The sequence below is a fragment of the Phoenix dactylifera genome, chromosome 11 (genome assembly GCF_009389715.1).
Source record: "Phoenix dactylifera cultivar Barhee BC4 chromosome 11, palm_55x_up_171113_PBpolish2nd_filt_p, whole genome shotgun sequence".
Lineage (NCBI taxonomy): Eukaryota > Viridiplantae > Streptophyta > Magnoliopsida > Arecales > Arecaceae > Phoenix > Phoenix dactylifera.
Window position 1 is genome coordinate 7,722,394 of NC_052402.1, and position 10,951 is coordinate 7,733,344.

General features: G+C 46.7%; 1 protein-coding gene across 1 annotated transcript; it reads left to right on the forward strand.

Moving 5' to 3' along the window:
• The first annotated feature begins 7,022 nt into the window (after positions 1–7,022).
• On the forward strand, positions 7,023–9,715 carry LOC103706806 (centromere protein V). The gene is made up of 2 exons (XM_008791052.4): positions 7,023–7,182; positions 8,862–9,715. The coding sequence occupies exon 2, from the start codon at positions 8,930–8,932 to the stop codon at positions 9,359–9,361; it is 432 nt and encodes a 143-aa protein (XP_008789274.2). The 5' UTR covers positions 7,023–7,182; positions 8,862–8,929; the 3' UTR covers positions 9,362–9,715.
• Positions 9,716–10,951: the final 1,236 nt, after the last annotated feature.

Below are 10,951 nucleotides of genomic sequence, written 5' to 3' on the forward strand. Positions count from 1 at the left end.
AGGATGCCCCGAGACGTCGGGATGCCCCGATCCGTCGGGATGGCTCGAGACGTCGAGATACGGTCTTAAGTGACCGACGAGCTCGGCTCGTCCTCCATCGACTTCCACCGACGAGCTCGGCTCGTGCTCCATCGGCCAACGAGCTCGGCTCGTTCTCCTACCCTGACCACAGTCAGGATGCCCCGAGACGTCGGGATGCCCCGATCCGTCAGGATGGCTCGAGACGTCGAGATACGGTCTTAAGTGACCGACGAGCTCGACTCGTCCTCCATCGACTTCCACCGACGAGCTCGGCTCGTGCTCCATCGGCCAACGAGCTCGGCTCGTTCTCCTACCCCGACCTCGGCCGGGATGCCTTGAGACGTCGAGATGCCCCGATACGTTAGGATGCGGTCTTCACTGACCAAGACGAGCTCGGCTCGTTCTCCACCGGCTTCAACCAACGAGCTCGGCTCGTTCTCCATCACCGGATTTCTCTGCCGACGTCCTCAAAGAACGGACCCCGAGCAGAGGAGCGTCTTCAAGTCGCCTCGGCGCAAGGACGCACACGGTACAAGGTACCCATTTATTTAATGTTTCTACATTATCTTATTTGCTTTTGGATTTCTCTGCCGACGTCCTCAAAGAACGGACCCCGAGCAGAGGAGCGTCTTTAGTCGCCTCGGCGCAAGGACGCACACGGTACAAGGTACCCATTTATTTAATGTTTTTACATTATCTTATCTATTCTTGGATCCCTCTGCCGACGTCCTCAAAGAACGGACCCCGAGCAGAGAAGCGTCTTCAGTCGCCTCGGCGCAAGGACGCACACGGTACAAGGTACCCATTTATTTAATGTTTTTACATTATCTTATCTATTCTTGGATCTCTGCCGACGTCCTTAAAGGACGGACCCCGAGCAGGGGAAGCGTCTTCAGTCGCCTCGGCGCAAGGACGCATACGGTACAAGGTACCCATTTATTTAATATTTTTACATTATTTTATCTATTCTTGGATCTCTCTGCCGACGTCCTCAAAGAACGGACCCCGAGCAGAGAAGCGTCTTCAGTCGCCTCGGCGCAAGGACGCACACGGTACAAGGTACCCATTTGTTTGATGTTTTTACATTATCTTATCTATTCTTGGATCTCTGCCGACGTCCTTAAAGAACGGACCCCGAGCAGAGGAAGTGTCTTCAGTCGCCTCGGCGCAAGGACGCACACGGTACAAGGTACCCATTTATTTAATATTTCTACATTATCTTATCTGTTTTGGATTTCTCTGCCGACGTCCTCAAAGAGTGGACTCCGAGCAGAATGTTTTAGTCGCCTCGGCGTAAAAACACTCACGATACCAACAAACTTGGTATAAACCTAGTCTGTTGAATCCCCGTCACGAGCTGACGAGCATTCAACCCATTCGTTGGAAAAGAATCCGGTCCGCCCCGGCAACCCGAGGCTCGGATTCAAAGTTCACTACGCTAAAAAATCCAAGTCCTAGCGACCGCCCCAGGGCTTGGTCGAATTCTAGACTAGGCTCGAAAAAATTCTCCGAGCCCAAATCCCCTTGGTATAAGCATAAGCGTCGCTATACCACTGGTCGAAGGACCGAGCAATGGAGCTCGGTTAGCCAAACCTAAAACCAAACCCTGTGGCGGGTGAAGCTGAGGCCCTAGAGCCCATATCCTCGGAACCTAAAATGGATCCGAGCAGAGAAACTTGGACTACAACAGACGGGTTTCCAAAAAAGTATATTCATTTCAAAAAGCCCGTAGGCTGAGTACAAAAATTCGGGTTCGGCCCTTACAAGTATGGGGGGCCATCCCGACTTTACAAAATAACAAAAATTACATCAAGGCTCGAGCTCGACCACTTCGGCTTCGGCAGTATCGGGAGCGGTAGGCTCAGCAGTCGGGGCTTCAGTAGCCTCGGCAGCAATGGGAGTAGCCTCAGGGGCGGCTTCGGTCGCCTCGGCCGGACCTCCCTGGTCGGCCCCCAGAGTTTCTGCCTCCGCCTCCGGCCTCTCGACCCCTGCTCCCGGTTGGAGCAGGTTTACATCGAAATCCGGGAGAAGCCGCCGCAGTTGGTTGCGGAAGTCCCGGAAGCCCTGAATTAGCCCGTTCACGCCCTCCTCTGCTAGGAGGTCGTGAAACTCCTCCGACTCGCGGAAGAGCCTCACCGCGTTCTGGGCTTGCTCCCGAGCCTCGAGCTCCCGAGCCTCGTGGTATGCGGCCTTCCGCTCGAGGGTTTTTATTTTCCGCTCGAGCTCTAAGTGTCGGAGGCGGGCATTCCCTACCTCCTGCTCGCGGGAGGCCGACGCCAGCTCGGCTGCGGCCAAACGAGCCTCGGCGGCGCGCATTTCGGACCTTGTTAATGTGTGCGCGCCCTTCTCTTCATCGAGCTCAGCGGTCAGAGCTCGAATTCTTTCCTCGGATGCTCCAATTCTTTCTTGGAGCACCTGATGTTCGGCCTCGGAGGCCTGGTACCTCGCCTCGGCGGCCAGGTACCTCGCCTGGGCCTCCTCGTAACCACGCTGGCACCTCCGGGCCCGCTTCCGGTAGTCTTGGACTATGTGCATCAGCATTTCCGTCTCGTGCAAGTGCTGTAAAAGAGACGAAAAGAAAAACATAAGGCGCTGCGAGTAAAAACTTTTTACAAATTACACAGATGAAAATTTTTACTTACCCGGACGGTGTTGCAGCGGGTAGCGTCCATGAAGGCATTGTAGCTCATGGACTGTATCGTGGCCCGGTCGGCCGGAAGCAGCGCGACCCGAAATACTTCGCGTGCCACTCGAGGGTTTTCGAGGGCTGAATCGCCCTCGAATACCGACCAGGTGAGTGCAAGAGGCACTCGCTCCCCCGAGCCTGATGGGCCCGGAAGGCCAGCATCGGCTGGCCTAGGCGGAGCCGACCCCGAGGCTCCGTGACTGCTCCCCGGCTCGGAGCTAGGGGGCTGGGGTCGGACAAGCGGCCGATCTGACCGCCGCATGACTGAGGCGGGGCGCGCAAGCGCGGGACCCGCGGAACTCCTCCCCTGGTCGGCAACTGAAGCATCCTGCCGACCAGGGATTTGTGCCAAGGGCATCGGGCATGGGAGCACCACCGAAGCTCCCCGGGAGCCCGAGCCCCTGGAATCCGCACCCTCCCTCTGACCAGCATCGGGGTGCGCGGGGCGAGAAGGCCCCACCTCGGAGTGCGCAGGGCGAGAAGGACCCGCCTCGGCCACTGCTGTCGCCGGGGTCACTGGGGTCGCCGAGACCTTCTGTTTCTTTCTCGGCTCGGTGGGCTCGCCCGAGAGCTCGGCGGCCCTCTTCTGGAAGCGAGCATAGAGGACCTCGCTTTTAGTCACCATCTTTGCGATATCTGCAAAGGCGAACAGGATTAGAACATTAGAACAGTAAGGAAATAAAAAGAGACACTGTAACTATCCTTACCGTGGGGACGTGCCGAGCTCAGGCCCACGTTCACCAGAGCGTCCTCACATATGAGGCCGTTCAGCAAAATGCCGTCCCCGAGGCCGCGGATGGTGTCGATGATCCCCTGCTCACGTGGAGAAAGCTGGGGGGGTTTGTTGATGGACCTGAGCTGGGCCGGCCCCCACCTGGGGTCAAACCCCCAGGACCGTTCAGAACCTAGGAAGAAGAATTTCTTCTTCCAGTCATGAATGGACGAGGGGGCACCATGAAAGAGTGGCCGACCCGCCCGAAGAGCGATGTAGAGCCACTCACCGTCTTCCGGATTCGACTTAAAAATAAAAAGTCGCCGGAAAACGTTGACAGAGGTCGGAATCCCGTGCAGTAAGCACAGTGACAGGAAACCGATCACTGTCCTCCAGGCATTCGGAGCGAGTTGCGCCGGAACCAGCCGGCATACCATCAGCAACTCATTCACGAAGCCGTGAAGAGGAAATCGGAGACCGGCCCAGAGTGACTCTAGGTACACTCCAATCCGGCCTACCGGAGGATCGGTTACCCGATCCCCACGCCTGGCGGGTTCCAAACGGAACCCGTGAAGAGGGAAAAACCACTCTTCGGTCATTTCGACCTCCAGGACGCTCATGGTAGATACAACCTCACTGGGAAGAGAACCCATTGAGAGAGAGAGATTAAAAAGAAAAAGGGGGACCTGAGGAAGATGCCGGAGAAAAGAACTTCGGACTGTGAAAAGCTGGGGGAAGAAAAGCTGGAAGCAGAAGGCAATAGGAAGGGGACGGAGGGCCAGGGGAGAGTTTATATAAACCTCCCCAACGGCCCCGATCGGCAAAAAGAAAAGCCGCACCCCGTTGAGATGACCACACGTGTCGGTCCAAAAGACAGAACGACGCATTTAATTAGGGCTAACGCTTCGAACGCCGAAGCGCCCCATCGGATCGTGCGGCCCGATCATGAGCCCACGGCGCGAGGACGCTTCGCAAAAGGTGTCCCAATAATAAGGCTTTTCGGGAAAGAAGAGACGCCGCCTACTAAAGGCATCTCGAAGCGTCCGATAATTCAAAATGCGCAATAAATTAAAATTTTCGGAATTCGTAATGATCCAACTAAAGCTACTTCCCGCGCTCCAGCTGGTAGCCAACTGGAACTCGGAAGTCGGGGGGTAGTGTTGGGGGAAAAACCCCAAGTCATATCGCCACGGAGGCGCTCGGCCAAAAAGCGCCGACCGGAAAGGCGCTCGGCCAAAGAGTGCCGACCAGAGAGCACCAACCAGAGGGGTGCTCGGCTAGAGAGCGCCGATCCGAAAAGATGCTCGGCCCAAGAGTGCCGACCAGAGGGAGCGCCAAGAAGAGGCGCTCGGACCAACCGACAACCAAGTAGGGATGCTCGGCTAGAAAGAGCCGACCAGAGAACGCCGACCAGAAAAGTGCTCGATTAGAAGGCGCTGACCAGAGAGGAAAGAGCGCGAAATAAAGGCGCTCGGCTAGAAGGCGCTCGCCCAAAGGGCGTCGACCAGAAGCATTAGAAGCGACCCCGCCACAGGGCGCCCCATTGGGCGACCAGCTCGGCTCGGCACCCCTGCCGAGCCGATTGCCTTGACCAAATGTTCAACTCCTGCCTAACCCCCTGAGGGACCTGACAACTCCACTACAACCTGCCGCTATCTCCAAGCCATCAAGGCATAAGATCTCCGCAGGTATTCGGCACGACCTGCCATTAATGCATAAGACCCCCTCAAGTCTCCGATGCACTCAGTCATTTAATGAACACGGCTCAAGGCGATCTCCGGATCACTGAACCATCAAAGCGTATGGCTCTCCCTGACCGCCGGTTCACTCGGTAATAAATGCACTTACCATCCACGGACCCCAGGCCCACCGCGGCCGGCGGTTCAACCACTCCAACAGGTCCGATCGACCGTGACAACTCCCTGACTCCGGTCTGATCCGGCCTTATTCTCCACTACGCCATTAATGGGCCAAATCGTGCCCAATTATTACAAAAGAGGACAAATTCCCCTGTCACCTCCCAGGCAATACAATATCCCTCTATAAAAGGGAACCTGGGGGAAAGAAGAGAGAAAGGACCCCGGACCCGGACTAGGACCGGAACACAAGTAAACAGCACAGACACAATTGAGCACAATATTCTCTTCATCTTCTCCACATATCTCTTCCTTGCTCTCTCCACATATTTGCCCCCTCTGACTTAAGCATCGGAGGGCCGGCGCCGGGGAGCCCGGCCACCGGCTTTTTTGCAGGACAGGACAGGATGCACTCTCCCTCGCTCGCTCACCCTCCAGGAGGACGCAGCCGGCCGGCGCACCGCCGTCCGCCCTCCCTGCGGCGGAGCTCCTCCTCCCCTGGTTTCGCGGCGGCCCCCGGGTCCAATTTCCAGCAACAATTAGGATCTTTGATTTTTTTTAAAAAAAAAAATCAATGATAGTGATGAGATTCGGTGCAAGGTTTTGTATGGTTTTGATTCCTTTTTATTGATGGTGGTGCTGAGCTTTGGTGCAAGGTAGTGACACTATAGTTAAGAACGACCTGATATATATTGCATTCAAACTTGAGCCATCGAGTCTAAAGTTCTTTGACTTCTACTAAAAGAAAGTAAATCCCGTTCAAGTAAAAATCAATCTTCAAGTTTTGTGTTTTGATGTTCTTTAATGAAAACTCTTGTCATTACCGAAAAATTATATTTTTCAGTTCAATTCTATTAAATAGAAGGATGTTATAGAATCTCCCACACATAGCGATCTCTTTCATCTAATAAACTCCAGTATTTTTATAGGTTTGAACCTAAACATAATCCAACAACCCCACATCCCACTCTAATCAAGTATTAATTATAGGGATCATATTTTAGAAGCTAAAGTTTGGAAAGGTAAGAAGAAGAAAACAAAGGGAGCCTAGGTACCTTGAGATGCTGCAATTATATGGCTGCCACTTATGGGTCATATGGTCTATATATCCATTCTCCCATTAACCTCAACTAAATCCTTTGGACTTCTTTGGTATGCGGAAAAAAAAAAAGGAAAAAAAAAGTATGATTAATAGAAAAATAAAAAAATACTTTATATTTGATGGAAGTTAGAAAAAAAAAAGTGACTTTCTCATGAGAATAAAATTTGTATATTTTATAAAAAAAATTTGAAATATGAAAAAGTCCAATTATCATAGGTTAAAAATTGTCATTTTCCCCCAAAATACCCTTGGGTTTTAAATGAAATGGGATAAAATTTTTCTCTTTATTAAAATCATAGTATGCATTTTACATAATTTTTTTTAAAAATATAGATGCCCAATAAAATATAAACTTTATAAACTATGCTATTTTCTATTATATATATATATATATATACATATTCAAACCAAATAAATTTTTTATTGATCAATAAAGGGGCATGAATTGTTTGTGTGGAGATGATAACTCATCGAATACTAGCCTCTTTATTGCATGGAGATGGTATTTTGTTTTTAGATTTTATTAAGTGTATTCGTAGTGGTGACGCTGAGGGGCCCTTTGAAAAAAAAAAAAAAAACACACCAGTCTCTTTCGTCGAATCAACTCCAAAATATAATCCAGCAACCCGGATAAGTAGGTGCTGTCAGATTCAACAAGGGCGGCGGATTTTGTTTTTCCGTCAAGATCGAGAGGCGTGCGAGAGCGTCCATCCCTTCCTCTAAGGGCCCAAACAGCACCCATTTCCTCGTCGTTCAGAGCTCGACCGGCACCACTCGATCCTCGACGTCACGCCTTCCGGTCAAGGTACGGCCGCCGTCCATCCCTGCTCTCTCTCTATCTCTCTCTCTCTCTCAAGTGCCTTGACGGCCGCCGAGGCCTGACGACCCTTCCGATCGGACGCTTAGCTCGCCGATTTTGTGATGATAAGGGTTTTCTTCTTTTGGTTGGGAAACAGGGGAGGGGAGGAGAGGAGAAGGAGGGAGTGAGAGTCTGGTGCTATTTGGAAGCAGGAAGAGTGAAGGGTATACAAACACGCACGCGCGCGCGCGCGCGCACAGAGAGAGATAGAGGGAGAGAGTTCTGATCATTTGTTCTATTATGCAGTCGATTCATACCATGAATCTAGAGGAATGAGAACGGCAATGAGTTCGACTTACATCCATTTTTTTTAGCTCATGCAAGATGGAAAAGTGAATTTTTAATATAAAAAGATTGAATTCATTCATCTAAGAAACTAGGGTTTGCAAGCTTCATTTTTCTCATTGTAAACGATCAATTATTGTTTTATTATTGGTAGCTGGGATTCTTTAGATATTCTGACCGTACTGCTTTTCTAGTTTCTCCTGCAAATACTTTGTTGCTTTGCCAAAAAAAACCCGGGAAAATTTCTTTCCAAGGCTTGGAACTTAATAATGGGGAACCTCAAGTTGTTGGATCAGAAGTTTGAGTATTTGAAATTACAAGCAAAGGGAAGGGGAGAGAGAGAAAGTAGAGTGGCTATGGAATTTGACAAACATAGGAAATGTGGCAGATCTCAGTAATGTGAGGCTGAACATTCTAGGAGTCACAGATTATTAAATGGGGAGGCATCGTCTCTAGAAATTGTATTGGTCATCAAATCTTTTTTTTTTTGAAAGAATATCCTGGTAACATTAGTCATAAAATATTGTATTCTATTATACAAACCTAACTTGATTGTTAAGGCATGCTTTCCTTTTGTGTGGCACTTTACTGTGGAAATGCTATTACTCTTCTTTTATATGACAAAGATTTAAAGGAATGACATAATATTATGCAATATATGTATGTATGTATGTATGTATGTATGTATGTATGTATGTATGTATGTATCAATGTATGTATGTTTCTGGCCGACAAATTTAACTGTATAGAATTACAATAATGCTAAATGATATTTATGTTGATAACTGTGTGAAGGAATTTATCTTTTGTATCCAGTATTTCTTGTAGAGAGGCCTCCTAGGATGTGCCAAAAATTCTCATAACCTTTGTTAGTTTATGGTTAGTTGGCAGAATACAGAATATACTTCTATTAAAAGAGAAAAAAGATGAAGAATGTAGTGGTGGATTAATGGCATAACATGACAAGATGCTTATTATTGGGTCAATTGAGGTTGTAGATTAGACCTAGTCACAATTGATGAATTCAACTCATGACAATCATTACAAAAATATAAATGAATTCACATGCATGCCAACCTTATTTGGTTTACTATTTGGTTTTATGATAAATAGTATCACCTGCTGAAGCTGATGGTATATAATTAGGCATTTGTATACCATATTAAAATAGTTTCTGTAAGTGTATGGTTGCGAGGAACCTGAGAACGCTGAACAAAGTTATGTATAATGGGACTCTCCTTTTAACTGTTGTATTGCTGACAGTTATTCAATTTTGACTAGATAATTGTATAATAAACTCCAATTCTTGTTTAACGACATTGTGCATTCCATCATTCCAGGATAATCACTGCTACTGCTGCAACCAAGAAGTTCAGGGTTAGAGGAGCTCACTCATGCCTAAATTCTCATGAGTGCTGAAACTGTAATTCATAGTGGTGGATGCCACTGCGGGCATGTCAGGTGGCAGGTTGAGGCATCACCAAGTGTTGTTGCATGGAGTTGCAACTGCTCTGACTGTTCCATGAGGGGCAACGTTCACTTTATTGTACCATCTGCCAAATTCAAGCTTATTGGAGATTCCGAGAAGTTTCTTACTACCTATACCTTTGGCACACACACAGCCAAGCATACTTTCTGCAGAGTCTGTGGCATAACCTCTTTCTACTTCCCAAGATCAAATCCTGACGGTGTTGCTGTGACATTTAAGTGTGTTGACTCTGGTACACTCAGACATATCGAAATCAGGTGTTTTGATGGAAGAAACTGGGAGAAGTCCTATGATCAAAGTTCCGTATCATCATTTTCCAAATTGAGTGGTGAAAGCCACCACCATCAGTAATTGGGTTTTGATGAACAAGCATGCTGATTGGGATCCTAGTTGGCTCTCGAGGATTTGAAATATCAGATCACTATTGTTTAATGTTTAGCTTGTCGAGAGTTCTTATGTCGTTTTGTGAAATTGAGAAAGATTATCATTAATCATGATTGTCGTACTCAGGTTTCCGTCTAATGTGTTCTCTGGTATTCTCACATATGTCAGCATTTGAATGGGAGAAACTGGGAGAGTAGTATGTTGTATTATGTTGTGTTTGCTTTTATAGTTTGATGATGAGAGCCTTTTTATTTTATAGTTGTGTATATTTGTCTTGATCTTTTAATAGGGCATCCAAACAGGCTGTACACCATTAGTGAATGCTCCGAGTATTTATTTCAAATCCTAAGCTTCCACTGCAGCACCGTTTCACTCTTTTCGATTATGCCATAAAGACTGCATCCAGATAATTGCCATTTAAATAGCTGTTTTCAACTGTTGCATAGGGAGTTGGCACTGTTACTTGGCAATTTGTCTCTCTCTCTCTCTCTCTGCGACTCAACATGGATATTCTCCAGCAATGGTGAACAGACCGAGATGATGAGGCTTAGAACTGAAAGATGATGCATAGGGATTTTTTTTTAAAAAAAGAAAAAATTGTTATTTGAGCTTCCCTTTCTACACAATAATTTTCAATTATTGATATGGTCCCTCAATTCTCATCAAAGATATTAGTTTACATGAGGTTTTTATTTCAGCCTGGATCTTGATTTGTATCAATATCAGGCATCCTATATGATATATACAAAATTCTTGACCATAATATCTTTTCTGATATTACCGGATAAAATTCAAGATTTTGACCTTTATGATGCATTCATATTGAATGATATTTCCTAAACAATTTTTTTACTTTATTTAGTTGTCTTTTTTAGTTAATAAATATCAAAATCCATACTTAAATATAGTCCTCAATCTTAGATTCTGTATGTTGGCTGAGATTTCAATGTCGCAGTTCGAAAATATCGGTCCGGATAGGTTGCCTCCAAATTCCCACTTACCATGCCAGTTGAGATAAACCGAGTTCTCGATTCATCTCAATCTTGGCTACTTACCAAGATAACTGATATACCAAAACTCAAGAACCTTGTTTGCATCAAAGAATTTTTGCAAGGCTGCCAAAACTTTTTATACTTTGTAAATTAGAAAATATGATGGATGGGTATTTGTAAAACATTTGAATTTTATGTATTGTTATAAACTCTTAATATGCCACATTGTGGGTCTTGCTAATGGAGTTTATATATTAGCACTTTAATCATTTTGAAATTGAGCTTAATATTAGACATATTCTACAAGAATTAAATATGTTATTTTGGACCTACTTCATGGAGATTAAATACAAATATTTTGGACTTAGCCTGGGTTAAAATATGGTATATTGGCCATGTCGCAGAGATCATATGGCCGTAGTCTTGTAGATTGATTATATGGTCTTGCTCATTGGATGTGATAATAGAAGAGATAAAAATTAATAAGAATCACAAATTCACAATAATTGCAGCTCAGCATTTGCATTGCAAATGTAGCCATGGGCAAGTTCCAAACCAAGCATGT

Coding starts and splice junctions, on each gene's coding strand:
- LOC103706806 (XM_008791052.4), top strand. CDS start 8,930: ATGAGTGCTGAAACTGTAATTCATAGTGGTGGATGCCACTGCGGGCAT.